This window comes from Carassius gibelio, chromosome B2 (assembly GCF_023724105.1).
Source record: "Carassius gibelio isolate Cgi1373 ecotype wild population from Czech Republic chromosome B2, carGib1.2-hapl.c, whole genome shotgun sequence".
In the NCBI taxonomy this organism is placed as follows: Eukaryota; Metazoa; Chordata; class Actinopteri; order Cypriniformes; family Cyprinidae; genus Carassius; species Carassius gibelio.
This window is the reverse complement of record NC_068397.1, coordinates 6737395-6753410: the sequence shown is the minus strand read 5'-3', so window position 1 is coordinate 6753410 and position 16016 is coordinate 6737395. Positions and strand designations below refer to the sequence as shown.

Here is a 16016-nt window from a genome sequence, read left to right as displayed (position 1 = left end):
TCCAGTACTGGGGTTTAGTCATCGATTTATTCAATTCACATAGTTTATTAGACTAACTAGAAGATATTGTATGCAGATGGCATTGGATATTTGAATGTGGCTTATGAACAGCTCTGCGAATATTGTGCAGAGAGGAGTTCTTTAAGTTGATATGTTTTATGTAGACTGTTGTTAACTGGTCTGTTAAAACAGAGCTGAAATGCTGGAATGTCTTGGAGACACTTATTTCCTGGCAAAGCTGCACTGTATACAGCAAGGATTTATTTTTCTGTGTACTGTAACATTTCAGAGTTAAGTGGGTTTAAGACCACTGACTAAAATCCGACAGATTATGAAGGAATTAAGAAAGGTGGGGCCAGATATCAGCAACAGTATTTGCTAATTCTGATATTCTGTTGTCTAATTAGGGTTTACTCTATAACTCTATAGGGTTAGATACCCTTGCTCCAAAGCAGGGTACAGCTCTAATCTGGCCCTGGAAGGTCCACTGTCTTGCAGTTTAGGCCAAACGTGATCAAATTTACCCACCTGTAATTTTCTATACCTTGATTAGCTTGCTCATGAGTCTTTGAATAGAGATTAAATTCAGCAGGGTAGTGGCCCTCTATGGCTGAATCTGAAGAACCCTGAGTGGGCTAGAAAAAGATAGTGTTCACCGGACTTAATACTGATGGTCAGGGCTCTGCTTGGTACACTGGACTCCCAAGGGTTAATCTTCAATGCCTTCAGTGTCAGCTTTATTGAATGTAGTCGTTCAGGAACAAAATTATCTTAAATCATGTCCACAGGAGCATGTGCTGGTTCTTCATATAGGACATTTCGATCTGGATAAAGTGTGTTACTGTAGTCTGGACACTTGCTTCACAGACATTCTGAACTGCTTCTTGCCCATCTACTGACATGATCCGTCACCTAAATGGCTGTAGTGGCACACCGTTGCCATTACCTACCCAGTGCTTTGCTGGAAGCACAGGTTCAGTGAGCTACATCGGTCTCGCTCACCCTTCACATTTTCATGGATGTTTAACTCACTGCCTACTGGTGCTAAGTTGACTCCACATCATGTTTCTTGTTTTCCAAGTCACTATTAGTGTCATGCTATTTAGAGTTTATGTAGTGATTAAATGAAGCAGGTAAAAAGAGACAGATGTATTAAATATATGGCCTTTCATGTGGTGTTCCAGTAGCTTGAATTCACTTTTAATGAATGAATTGCACATCGAATGATTTGAGTTTGAGTCCTTGATGTTTTGAGATTTGAAAGTTTTCACTCTGTATTTTTAGTTCTGAAAAAGGGATGCTATTCATAAGAGATTGTCACATCTAGGCCAATTAAGAGTATCCAAAATTTTTATGGGAATTTGTTAAACGTTGGCCACGAGTTAAATTTAGACTTCCTTACTCTTAATGATGCAATGATAATTACACATAAGAGCTGGAAATGTGGATTTGAGGCTGTATTTAGTTCATAAAATATTAAGCCAGTATACAAGTATGTATTACTTGAACACTGAAATCAATCAATAAAAAAATAACTTCAAAGGCAATTTTAATGATTACAATTTTATTGATGACAATTGCAACAATCTTTAACATTTCAGACCAACAAATTCTCCGCAAAAAATCAAAAGTACATTCAACAACTTTAACAGTTCATGATAGTTTTACCTCAAAAAGGCATGCTCCAAATTTCTCAGATAGCCTCCGATTTTCTCTTCATTTTTAGACCCCCTCGAATTCTGTTGTGAACAATTTGCTCAAAAGGAAACATCTTGCATGCATACAAAACGATATGCAGCAATGAATAAAGACTAGTTTTAAAGAAACTGTTTAACAAACAAAAACCAGCCTGGCAAATGTCTACTAAAAAGCAAAAAGAAAAGTTCCTGGTCATGGTCCACCTGTACAGCATTGATGCACATAAAATCCCTACGCTTATCAACAAAAGGCAAAGAATGTACTCAAAACATTTCATAGAACCGTTAGTCAACCAATAATATGGCATATGGCTACATTTCTATAATCAAAACTAACTGGCATCACCCTAAACTAACAATAACATTGACTTTGCAATGACAGATTCCTCATTTTTACCTTATAATTGGAGCCCTTGAACAGTCTACGTTCAGCGGAGGGACAGACTCAAAGGATTCCTCCTTACGGACAAACTAGCTCAGGACCTGATTCTACGAACTACGCCTGCAGCATCTTCAACACTGTGAGTGAGAATGAAGGCAGCAATGTGGGACAAACGTTAGCACTATAGAGTGGCAACAAGAAAGCTTGCAAACCAATGAAACATGAGCATACATACAGTATACATCAGTTATCAGTGAGTGCATTCATAGGGCTAACTGGATCATTTTGCATTTGCATGCATTACGTAAGAATAGAACAGAACCACACTAAAGACTTACCAGGAAGCTAACAAAGGGGCAAATCAAAATCAAAATTTTCAATTAAAGAAAAAAAAAAAAAACAGCATAATTCTAGTTAGATTTCAACAGAGGAAAACATTTGTGAACTACAGGTCAAGGCCATGCAGTTGATATGGACAGAAAAAAAATACATACTTCCACGAAATCTTACTTCTAACATTTGTGATGTACGTCAGTCTATCTACTACGAGAGACAACCTTCATTTAAACAGCGGCACAAATTGACCTCAGTTTCAAAGGTGAAAAGCATTACACTAGATCACAGGTTGAATCGCTTTGATTTCTTAGGATAATCTTACCTGTGTTATTGCTGCAGAACCTAAGGTGCAAGGTCAGGGATGACACTGCAAGATCAGACATTGCACTGCTCACTAATGAACAGCCGAATAAAAAAAATTAATAAACTTGCATCAAATTGACAGCCTCAATGACCTTAAATCACAAACAGGTCAGGCACATATTTAGAAATAGAACATTAATACTAATTAACATTTGAAAGAGGCCATTTGCTGACGGTCTTTATGGGCTATGCAGTATAAAACACTTGTTAAATAAAAAAAAAGACGATTTTGCATGTCTAGTCACTGTTAAACCACACATACGCAGATGAAAAAAGTTGCCATTTCTACAGACGAATTGACTTTAACACAGTGGTACACTTCACGGGTTTCATATGAGAAGTCTGAGAGACAAGTCCTAAATTATTAAAGCAGTGTCAACATGGCAGTGTCTCAATTTATAAATATCACACAATGCTGTTACGGCAAAAAATAACAGTCCAATGTGAAGAAGGGTCAGGTCATTATTATCTTGAACATGTCAAATCAAAAATTACAGCCCTGATATACTTACCCAAAAAAGGGCAACATTTAGAGATTTATATACATTGCGTTTCATTCAGTCAAAGACAAGGCATTGACAGCAAACACAAATTGGGCCGCAAAATCATGTACATTTTGTACTTACAGTGGAGAGCTCATTTCACTGGTGTAGGAGGCCAGAGTCTCCAAAAACCTATAGGCCTATATTGGAGGAATGCTAACAGACAATGGGCAGAAAAAAAGTAGTCCATTTTCGCATTCGAGCTTTTTTAATCGTATCAAAATGTTTTTTAAAATGCCAGCAATATTGATAGAAATATATACACAGTTTGTGGATTTTAGACATGTAAAATATAGGATGGGGACAAGTAATTTTGCAAGACAAAACTGTTGATCAGAACACTTGACCTGCCCTGTAAAAAAGGAGCAAACTTGGGAGAACAATCTAAAATACTTGCAACATGACTGCAGTCACAATATAAAAAGGAACAGTTTATGTAAAGACGCATACTTGCTTACCGCCTTCCTAATCTCGCCTGTGAGGGAGGAAATGTCTCTCATTAACAGTGCACACTACCTCAACAAACCAGTTAAAATGCAATACAAGAATGAGCAACACTACAGCACTGAAGGGTTATTGCATGAATCACATACCTTGCCAACACCAAATCACCTTGCCTTAGATAATCTGCCTACACCTACATCCACAGCAATGACCAGTAAAAAAACAAAACAAAACAAAAAACAAGGAAAATGCAGCATAAAAACAGCTGTCCATGTGTCAAACAAGCAATGTCAAATACCCAATGATCTCTTACTTGTGACTTTAAAATAGACCAGGAATATATAAAAAAAAAAAAACAAGGGTAATAAGAGTTGAAAGAAAAAACAAAACAGAAGAGCAACATTTTTGTTCCGTAAATTTGCATAACCCCCCACCCCCATCCCAAAACAGGAAATGAATTTTACAAAACATACCCAACTTTTGCACCCCACTTACCAACACAGGAGGTTTCATTGTTTTATTGCAAAACACAACAGGCATATCATATTAAAACTGAGATGATTTACATGAAAAGGACTATAGTTAAGTCTCAGAACTACATGAGATACAGGAGATACAGGAGCTGGAATGACCAAAATTACCCGACTAAAAACAAACCATTCATTTACAAGGGTGGCAAAACAAAAAGGAAAAAATTATATATATATACTTGACTTTGGAGCTGGTCTGCGATCTAGTTTAAACACTCAAACCAATGAAATAAAGATCTTCATCATGGCGTCTGCATCCAAACATTTAACAAAGGTTTTTTCTGACAATGTAGCATTTACTTTATGTCCACTTCACATTACTGGCCCTGTGCAGAAGAAATACATAAGAAATACACATCATGTTAAGAGCAGAAACATTTATCCAACACCCTCCCCCAAAAAGTAAAAAAATAAAATAAAAAGCCTGTTTGAGGAGGAAAGTTTGGTTACGTGTTGTATCGATGACTCTTCTGGAAACCTGCTGAACCTGTTGAAGTAAATGTTAGGGGGGGGGGGGGGACAAAAACCATACACATGCACATCTACCATGTGAAGAGCGCAAAAGGCAAGGAGCAGAGTGTTTTAATGGGAGTGTACCTGCTGAGCCTGGGGTGCAGCTCCCATCGCCTGAGGGGTGCCTTGGCCATAGTACGCTGCCTGTTGGCGGTAGTATTCTGCCCACGCTGCACTGTAATCTGGCTGACCTCCTGGCTGAGACGCTGTGGCTGCTGCAGCCGCCTGAGGCGCAGCTTGACCTGAAACAAAATAAAACCCAAAGCATTAAAGATGGGAGGTGAAGCAGAAAAATAATCTGGCACAAGACAATGGCAATGTTTGTAAGAGGGGGAACGACCCCAGCCACACTACCTCCGAGTGGCGGGACAGAAACCCGCTACTTTACTTTAGGGCACCTGAGTCAACAGCAGCTCTACTGGAGAGGACTGTGAAAGAGCTGCAGCTGCCCAGAACTATTAGAAATCAAAACAACTACATCTACGATATCTTACCTTGTTTCTTATAGTATTCTTCCCATGCCTTTGTGTAGTCCTGCTGAGGCTGTGCTTGACCTGAAAAGACGCGATTAAACGGACATTAATCATGAGCTTAAACATTAGAGCAGTTATACTGAAGGTATCTTTACTGAATTACTGACAATTCTGGTAAAAACATGCAACTATACTGCATGCAAGTCTACCACCAAATTCATAAAAATAAAATGCCATCAGAATTGAAGATTTAGTTTAAAATGTCAGCGATTTTAAACTATGTACAACTGGCATTGAAACTAGGGCTGTCACTTTTGTGAAAAAAGCATTTTCGATTTTTAAGACATAAGTGTTCATTGAATTGATTGTAAAATCGATTTTCCATGTCTAAAAAAAAAAAGTTTCCTTTTTCAAAGCCAAATATCGGATGAACAGAGCGCTGGAAATGCATAAGTCAGCAATTTTCTTATTTATTGGCATTAGAGCTGTAATCGGGCCTTAAAAGTTAGGTCCGAAAGGACCCGAGCCGAGCCCGACAGGTTTCGGCCCGAGCCCGACTACATTTTGATAGACAGCTTTTTAAAAGCCCAAACCCGTTTACAGCCTGACATTCAAATATGCGCACACACACAGCTCTTTTTCCTTTTGTCAAGAATGAGTCATTTATACATGTTTTAACAATTTATTCATAACTAAAGTGACAGCCCTAATTGAAACGGGCACAAATTTGAGAAGGTGTACATATTTATCCATTACATGCACAAAACTGAGCAGTACAATCTTATTCATGGTTTTTCGGTGTGTTAATCCTACTCTTCCTGAGACACTACAGCTCCTCATTCTGAACAGCAGGGATTGAGACCAATATTTCTGTGGACGAGCACCAAAGACAACTCTCACGCCACTAATTTGCCTCTCTAGACTCCCAAAAGTAAAACAGGACTGATTGGCTATTCAAGCCCTGCTGCTATTTAACCTGATCTCTCAAAAGAAAATAACCTCAAGCTACATTTGGCAAAATATTTATACCCAATAAAGAGCGCTGCATTACGTAAGAGCCGAGCCCGACTACATTTTGATAGACAGCTTTTTAAAAGCCCGAACCCGTTTACAGCCTGACATTCAAATATGCGCACACACACAGCTCTTTTTCCTTTTGTCAAGAATGAGTAATTTATACACGTTTTAATTTATTCATAACAAACGTAGACTAGGCGACTTGGAAGTTGGAATAAAGAAATAAAATAAGTCCTCTGTAACATCTTAACATCTCAGCATTCTTAGGCATAGGCTCCTTTAGCCTAGAAATAGACCAACGCACCTATAAAAACGAGTCTTTAACAAATTAAGATAAATTTTAAATTAAGATGGGTATTTGGCAATAACGAATATAAGAAAGGCTCGACCGGATTTGCTTCGCCACTAGCAGCTGACATTTAATAAAAGAATGCCAACATTAGCGTATACTCGGTCCACATTACGATTTAAGCCTCAATGAATAGTTATCATTTGAAAAACCTTCACTCACAGAGATTAGGCTAGGTGTACATGTTTTTGTAGAGGAAAATGACTGAATCCACTGTTGATGTCTTCAGCGCGTTCCTCCAGTCACTGATGGTGCGTCATTATTCACTCATTCTGATTATAAACATGGTCAAAATTTTCCACACCTCAGACTTTGTTTTAGTTGCTGGTGCAACCAAACCATTTTCGCCAGAGGCAAGCCTCTGTTGCACCTACTCAGCATCCATTTCACATCTTTCTCGCACTCATGGAAACACATCACATGACCGCTCATTTACCTCACAAACAGAGCGCAAGCCAGAGCCTGCGTAAGATGATATAAATTAAGCCCGAACCTGACGGGCAAAGATCTTCAGCTCTAATTGGCATGAAGTTTCGTGCAAAATAACAAACAGCAACAGGAGTGTAACAGGCATTCTCGAAAAAAATATATATGCAGAGGTGACTGCTGCCATAACATAAATGAAAAACATCACTGCAGGCTTCAACCCGGCTGCATTTATGATTTAGGCAATTCAAGGCAATTAGGCTGTGCAAGGTGGGGGTATTACTGCCAATCTTTCACCACAAAAGCGGGTCGCTGTCAGCTGGCAATGGTGACTCCTTTTCATAACTCCACTTCTCCTATAAGAGGTTGCTTTCGACGCCATTGGGTCTTATATGAGTGTAAAATTGCTGGTATTTTCTGTCTAGCTTTTGCAATGCCTACTGCACTTTCTGAATTCTTTATTTTCTTTTTCTGCTTGTTTGTGAGTTTTGTTACATCTATATTTTTATATTATTTTATATATATTATTTTAAAATTAATAGTTTGGTTAAAATCGATTCCCTATTTTCATTTTCAACTTTTTTGGTTGGTCCGATCGATTGTGCAATCGATTTTCGAACGAAAAGTGACAGCCCTAATTGAAACGGGCACAAATTTGAGAAGGTGTACATATTTATCCATTACATACACAAAACTGAGTAGTACAATCTTATTCATGGTTTTTCGGTGTGTTAATCCTACTCTTCCTGAGACACTACAGCTCCTCATTCTGAACAGCAGGGATTGAGACCAATATTTCTGTGGACGAGCACCAAAGACAACTCTCACGCCACTAATTTGCCTCTCTAGACTCCCAAAAGTAAAACAGGACTGATTGGCTATTCAAGCCCTGCTGCTATTTAACCTGATCTCTCAAAAGAAAATAACCTCAAGCTACATTTGGCAAAATATTTATACCCAATTTCTTGTAATATTCCTCCCAGGCCTTGGTGTAATCTGCCTGTCCACTTTGACCTGGAGCTTGCGGGTCACCTGTTAAAAATGGTACAATTTGAGAAATTGAGAACCATTCTTTTAAAGGCTGCAGAAAGTCCTCCACCTGACTAGATGGCGCACTTTGCACAAACAGGTCGAGTGTCTCAGAAAATGCCCTGTCCATGTGTGCTAGTCGAAAAAGGCCATCCCAGAATAACGAATAAAGACCATTAGAAAAGCAACATTGTACTGTGCAGTGATGGCTACACTGAAAGGCTACTAAGTTCTACTGCACAACAGAGTGCTCTAGAGTGAAGGGAGGGTGACCGTGTTGTGGAGTGCAGGTTTATCTATATATAAAAGAAAAACACCTTGTCCATTGGGTTGGGATGTGCCAGGGGCTGCTGATGTTGGTGTCATGGGGCCCTGGGGCTGCTGCTGGTACTGAGAATAATAGGCTGCCCATGCGGCTGCATTAGCATCAGCTGCTGCTTTATCTGCAGAACAAACAAGAGCTTAGCCCATTTTGTTTTCCTTCCAACAGACAACTGAAGCTGAATCAGTTTTAACTAGCACTGTGGATGGGCATTGTATGATTCTGAACTAGACCTTGTTTGTATGGCTAAGGGACAAACACTTACTGGGATCTGGCTGTCCTTGCTGCCATTGAGGGTATCCGTTGCCCCAGCCTTGAGCCTGGTATGGTGCTTGGGGACCACTGAGGATAAAAAAAATAAGATACAATAAGTTCATCTCAAGATGAATTGGTACCTAAAGGCCCAAGTGAAATCACAGACAAATGCTAACATTGAGAAGGAAAAAGTCCTTACTGTGGTCCAGGAGGGCCCTGTCCATAGGGCCCAGCATTGTATGGGCCCATGGGAGCAGGTGGTCCAGGTGGACCGGGAGCGCCATGAGAAGGACCTCCGTGGGGCCCAGGAGGACCATGAGGGCCACCCATAGGGCTAACTGGTCCCTATGACAAAACAAAATTATTTTTAGTATAAACCAGGCAATAAGCAATAAATAGAGTTATAATACAATAAGTTCTGTGTCGGAGCAACATGTCAGAAAGACAATCATTTTGTGTTTTTAAAATAATTTGCAAAAATTTGTTAGGCCTGGGAAATCACAGTACTCACTCCAATCTTCTCCTCAACCAGCTGTCTGGCATAATCAATCTGTTGGGGTGATCCACGGACTGTGAAGATCTTTATATTTGGGTCCGAATTAGGTGGAGGGTTTCTTTGTAACTCTATCCTGGCTCCTGACTGCTGGCTGATGTTCTTAATGGTTTCACCCCCTGAAGGAACAAAAATAATAAAGTGTTAATTTAATATAAATTTAGGCCATATAAAAATTGCATATCACTTTAAAGGAAAAGCAAATATCAATTAACCTTTGCCAATAATGAGGCCAGTCTTCATGGTAGGCACAGTGAAAGTGAATTCCTGCAAGCCTCCAGGAGGGCCCATGTTCCAGTTTCCCTGTCCACGTCCCCTCCCTCTGCCCCCGTGACCAGGGGGCCCTCCAGCCTGTACACTCCTCAGCAGGTCAGTCATGATATCTGCTGCGTGCTGTGCCCTGTCTGGAGGCCCCATAATCTGAGCGATCCTCTCGGGTGTGGAGCCATCATCTGAATCAAAAGAAAAAATACATGTCAAAGATAGGTGTTTTAACTCAGTGCCAGCTTACTTGGCTATTTTCATGGTGAGTAACAAGCTGCATTAAAACAGCATTTTAAAGACTTACATAGGGCTTCGTTTTTACAAAGGTAAGAAAACTATTCAGATTTGCATATTCTTACGCACCAGGTTTGAACTGAATCCTCACACCAGTGTCATTCTGAATCTTCTTGATCATTTCACCATTCCTGCCAATCACAATTCCCACTGCAAACCTTGGCACAGGGACCTAAAGCAACAGCAAAAAACGTTAACTGCTTTTAAAATTTACATTTAAAATCAAAATCTAAAGATTATTCTCATGAAGCAGTACTTACATCCAGACTCTCTCCACCGCCTGCTCTAGAACCATACTCTCCTCTCTGTTCCCGGAAACCCTGATCTCTGATCAGATCCATCACCATGTCTTTAGCTTGCTGTACAGACCAAGCAATTAAAAAATATTTAGATGTACAGTCCATAATTTGGAATGATTTCAATGCAGCACTGCAAAGGGTTAAAAGTACTTGCCTGAACTTTAAAAGGATCGCCAGAGATTCTGAGTGGTTTATCAGCCCCTGTGTTTTGGGGTCCTTCTTGAATCATGACCATTTTGACACCCGCACGTTCCTATAACACAAATGTTGAACAATTATATTAGTAAGTAAATGTCTGATAAAAAAAAAAAGTAGACTTCCAACCAAATAAATGGTTTAACCGCATTTGTGCACCTTACCTGTAATTGTTTGATAGTTTCTCCTCCCTTTCCAATAACCAGACCAGCTTTGGAGGCAGGGACCATGATCTCCTGAACAGACATCCCTGATCCATCATTGTGGTGGAACGCTGGAGAAGGTCTACCTTTCTCTACAATCTCTGTGAGCATTCCCTTTGCAGCCCTATTAAAGGAATGTATATTTTTGTATGTATATTCTAAAACCCACCATACTGAGAACGTTCTAAATGTGTGGAGATACTCACTGGATTGCATCAGGTGAGCCTGTTAATGTCACTGACCTATCTGGCATGCCACCACTGTCTGTTGGGTAGAGTGCAGCATAAGCATTGTCATTTTTTTTCTCTCCAAACGGCTGACAACAATCAGACTGAGATACACAGCAATTTGACTCACCGGGAGCAATCTGGATTTTGCAACCTGAGTCCTGCTGTATTCTTGAAATCTGTTCTCCTCCCCTTCCAATAACTGAAAACAAGGGTTTAATTAGCATTGTCCTCGAAAGCAAGTAGCAATGGATATTTGTTTTTCCGAGTTCATAATCAACTCACTGAAGCCAACCATGCCATCTGGAACCTTGAACTCTTCTGATATAGACCTGCACAGAGATGTGATAATATGATACAAATACATAGTTTTGCATTTAATATTTTATTTAAAAAATAAAATAAAAAATAGTTACCTTGATGGGCCACCCATGCCTCCCATTACAGATGAAAAAGCTGGTGCAAATAAAAGCATGAACTTATGAGTAATGGACACGTCTTTTAAAAAAAGACATTTAATAGCAAATTAGAAATAGCAATGCTTACGGTCACTTGGTGGAACCTTCTTAGTTTCTGGTTGATCTATAAAAAAAAAAAAAAGAAAAGGAAAAAAAAGACCAAAACAGTTTAGATAAAAAAAAAATGCACCCAAAACATCTAGTAGTACTGCTCACTATAGAAGTTCTACATATCAGACTAAAACTTTTAACCCTTAATTGACCCTTTAATAGGTTTACATTTTTGGTCCTTGGGGTGAGATGGACCCCAAACTTTTACAGAGCGATTGCATAAATATACAAGCTATTGGCTTATGAAAAAAATCATTTAAATGACTTAAATTAATTATAACCGGTTTCTGGATATTGGGCCATGTGTGGGGGATTGAATACTATCATCTGCAGGTTATACGAATTACAGTTAAAGAAAGAAAGTGCAATGACCACATATTCAGCAGAGGTCCACAGCAGTTCAGTTTCAGGTATATTTTCATTGTTTTCTTCATGTTTCAACTTATCCTGGCAACTTCAGGGTTTGCCATACATTGATTTATTTGTGGCGGGCTGCCATAATATTAAAACTGACCACCACAAATATATTTTCCAAATGGATTTGACTTCATTGAAGAAACATGGGCACTGCATGTTTCAAAATCAAAAAACAGAGCGAGTGTTTTTATATCACTGTATTTCAGAAGGTAACCAACTGTTTTTAGAAAATTTTCGATGTCATTTTAATTTCATCCTGCATGTAATGCCTGATAAAGCAGCGTTTGTAGGGCCCTATGATTTCCATGATGCAGTAAACGCGGACAGAATCGTGGAATCCAGCCATAAAAACTAAATTTACAGTTTAACACAGAACGTCACGGAATTTGCCAAAATTTTATTTAATCAAAAGTAGGTTATTGCACTTACATCAAATAAGAACTAATATCTGTAAATATTAAGACAGAAAAGTCTATTTAAATATGAATTTTGCATGTTCTGCGTGTCTGTGTTAATGAATGGCACAGAAGCGCGGCTTCGTCTATTATACACACGGAAGCGCACGTGAAGATTTCAGCTTCTGTCGTCTCTCTAAATGAGGACGTGAACACATGAACAACATCTCCAGAACTGCTCTGAGAGTCACTTCATGAGCATTTGACCATCTGATTTCAGTAAAACAAGCGTCATCACATACACAGAAGTGTAAAGCAGGGGTCTCCAACCTTTTTGTGAGTGAGGGCTCCCTGAAGGGTTAAAATAGTCTTGAGGGCTACTTGTTTGATATAGGCACACGCGCACACACACACAAAGTTTTGAAAAATACAACAACAAACAGTAATATTGTTAAATATCATGACAAATGAAATTTATGATAATGAAATTTATGATTACCGTATATACCCAAATATAAGACAAGTTTTTTGTCCTAAAAATAGGCTGAAAAATGGGGGGTCATCTTATATTCACGATATAGACAAAATCACGGGGGGAAAGGGAGACAGAACAACGGCATAAATATGAAATAGCGAATGAATGATTTTGGCTATACTTGCATGTAAAATTAGAAAAGCAACATAATATCTGTGTTCAACTAAATTAACCATGTTGGAGACCACTGGTGTAAAGGTGTTCACATCAACCCGTCAAAATAAAAGTGTTTGCCATAAATGTTCAACAGAATGTATACAGCATACTACTGCTAAAAATAATCAAACAATTTTTTCAAGGTTTAAAATCACAAATAAACATTTCTTCCATGTTTATAGTAGTTAATCCCCTTTCATTTGATAACCAGAAAAATGCAAACAGAATTTCTGAGGGGGGAAAAAACATTTCATAAGGCTATTTTAAGAAACAGATTAGGTAATAATAAAACATATGGTGAATAAAAAAAATAACATTTCACAGGTCCATAAATATGTAATTTTTGTAAAACTTAATAAATTGATGTAAAAATTTACACGTTTTATTTTTTTTAATGAATTAGACAAGTTTGTTGATTAATACAACTTAATTTAATCATGAAAAAGTAATATAAATTAGAACTTCATTGAAGAAAATGGAATCCACAAAAAAAAAAATGGAATTTGGAAAAAAATTCAAATGATTTCATTGGGCCATATGTTTGTGAGCTCAGCACAGCTTTACAGCTGCTACTGGAGAAACATCTCCTACTCTTAAAGCACCTCCTGCTGGCAGACAATTCATTTGCACCTACATTAGTGGTTTTCAAATATTAGGTATTTTGGTGTATTATGGACACGCAACACTAGGGCTGTGCAAAAAAATCGAATGCGATTTTCATGCACATCTCATCAGTAAAAACGCTCCTTTAATTAAAAGTATTATCTCCACCACGTGTGTTCAGATCAGGGTTGCCAGGTTTCCAGGCCAAATCATGCCCTTTTGCTTCTCAAAACTAGTCCAAAACTAATCGTGATTCCAGGAGGTTCCCAGATAAAAAAAAAAAAAAAAGCTTCCCGGGGTTAAAATACACGTTTTGTTTTTTGGCATGGTTGTCTTGGTAAAATTCGCATTTTAGGAGCTAAATATCACGTTATTGGTATTGGGGTTGCTTCGAACCGCGGACATGGAAAACAACCGCAAACTTGGCAACACTGGTTCAGGTGGATTGGCAGTTACTACACAGAGCCGTAGTCTACCAACAACTAACACAAAATCGCTTTCAAAATCGACAAAGAATCGCCACCGATTTTAAAATCGATTGTGTGTAGATTGTCAGTTAATTACGGCTCTGTGTAGTAAATGCCAACCAATGTTGCCAAGTCTGTGGTTGTTTTTCATGTCCGCGGGTCGAAGCGACAATACCAATGACGTGATATTTAGCCCCTAAAATGCGAATTTAACCCCACAGAGCATTTCTTTTTTATCTGGGAACCTCCTGGAATCGCAATTAGTTTTGGACTAGTTTTGAGAAGCAATTGGGCAGGATTTGTTGCGAAAACCTCGCAACTATGATTTGAACACACGTGCTGGAGATATACTTCTAATTACAGGAGCGCCTTTACTGATGAGATGTGCATGAAAATCGCATTCGATTTTTTGCACAGCCCTACGCAACACATTCAGATCTATCTACTGTCTAATTAACTTTTAATAAACTACAGAACAGCATGAGCCAGAAGCAAGGTGCCTCACGCAGGTAATGCTTATATGCTCCGAGAACGGAACAAAATACACAAGTCTGATAAGAGCAATGCTTTTAATACAGCCTCAAGCCTCCAGGTTTTCATCCGAAATATCTTAAATTGTGTTCCAAAAATGAAAGGAGCTTTTACGGGTTCGTAACGACATGGGGGTAAAGTGATTACAAAATGTTCATTTTGGGGTGGAATAACCCTTTAAGGGTTAAACCAATGGTAGGTTCTGTTTTTTTAGGCAAAAAGAAACCAAAACACAAAAACAAACTGAACTGATATATTTTTATAAACACTTTTTTTTTTTTTGAAGCATTGAATACTCTTTAGTACAATGAAATCCACTGAAAATATAAAATAAGAATTACTGAAATATTTTTTAAATAAAATATAGCACACGTATAAAAAAAAAAAAATAAAAAAAAAAAAAAAGGATTAAACAAGTTAGTTATATATCAATGTTTTTTATGTGGACCATTATGCACAATAACAAAGCCCATAACAAGGCACATATGAGCTTACCTCCATCTTCAAGGGGTCTCTTCTGTCCTCCATAACCAAAATCATTGGATACTGGAGAGTGGGGTACACCATCACCTCCTATCTTTGCAGCTATCTAAAATAATAGTGAAATGCACGGTCAACATATAAACAGTAATACAATAAAATAATATAAGTCTGTGTAGACAAACGTGTATGATCAGAACAAGACTGTACAGTGTATGGCCTGCACAGAGTCGCTACTGTTGTCCTGGACAAAACTAGGTAGACTTGTTTGCAGCAAAAAAGGAGGAAGTTGCACGCGGCGTAGCCATTTATTTGGACGAAAAGAAACACTAACAAAAACACATTTATGAATGTCTTCCTACGTCTATGGACCTATTTCCAGCTATAAATCAATGGTTCGTATACGTAAACTACAGTTAAAAAATTCCTAATAATGCGTAGTTTCAACATTTAATTTGCGTTTTAACTTATTGGAACGTTCGCATTATTCCACAAAACACACTCTGCTTCACTTAAGTTTTTAAAATAAAACACTAAAGAATAAATTAAACAGAAGAAAAAACGCACACAACTGAAACCTCTTTGTTGCAACGCATCAAGGCCTCAAGCTAGCACGTTAGCTAGCGAGCGGTTACGTTTCGGGTTCATTTTAAACGGAAAGCTTTAAGATACTAAATACCTTCGGACGCTTCCAAAGTACTCACTTGTCTGGCTCTCTGAAGGGCGTCTTTAAATGCGTCGTTCATCCCTCCACCGGAGTTTGATGACGGTGGAGCCACGTTAGAGTAATCGGCCATGATTGAGGGAACGATCTTCTCGAGCTGAAGGAAAATGGCCGTACGCGCGATAGTGATGAAGAGAACTGACTGAAGCCGCTTCGATCCTGTTCCCACTTCCGCTCGATACACAAACGCGGAAATACTATAAAAGTCCTTCTTTCCGTAACCTACCCATGTCTCCAAATTTACAGTAGACACCACAATATTAATAATTTTCGTTCTTTCTGTCCACATATTTTTTTTTATACGCCCCATGACGCTTTGCGCAAATTTTGGGAGTAGCTTCCATTTACAATGTAAACAATCCGCAAAAGATTCGCTCTATCACCGCAATAATAAGCATTTTGAAAAAGGTGGCATTATTTTACTCA

The 16016-nt window shown here is 38.5% G+C and overlaps 1 protein-coding gene across 2 annotated transcripts; it reads right to left on the bottom strand.

The window, feature by feature from the left end:
- Window positions 1-1547: 1547 nt before the first annotated feature.
- LOC127950742 (far upstream element-binding protein 1) lies at window positions 1548-15755 on the bottom strand. 2 transcript variants are annotated; one of them, XM_052547971.1, is made up of 20 exons: window positions 15571-15755; window positions 14882-14975; window positions 11260-11295; window positions 11130-11169; window positions 10999-11045; window positions 10844-10915; window positions 10693-10750; window positions 10448-10610; window positions 10239-10341; window positions 10050-10144; window positions 9859-9961; window positions 9447-9683; window positions 9190-9350; window positions 8878-9023; window positions 8689-8765; window positions 8419-8544; window positions 8030-8104; window positions 5302-5361; window positions 4892-5049; window positions 1548-4620 (listed from the first exon to the last, which is right to left on the bottom strand). In XM_052547971.1, the coding sequence occupies exons 1-20, from the start codon at window positions 15661-15663 to the stop codon at window positions 4612-4614; spliced, it is 1953 nt and encodes a 650-aa protein (XP_052403931.1). In that variant the 5' UTR covers window positions 15664-15755; the 3' UTR covers window positions 1548-4611. The 2 variants fall into 2 exon arrangements, with proteins under 2 accessions (XP_052403931.1, XP_052403932.1); XM_052547972.1 differs by lacking the exon at window positions 8030-8104 and having other exon boundaries at window positions 15571-15753.
- Window positions 15756-16016: the final 261 nt, after the last annotated feature.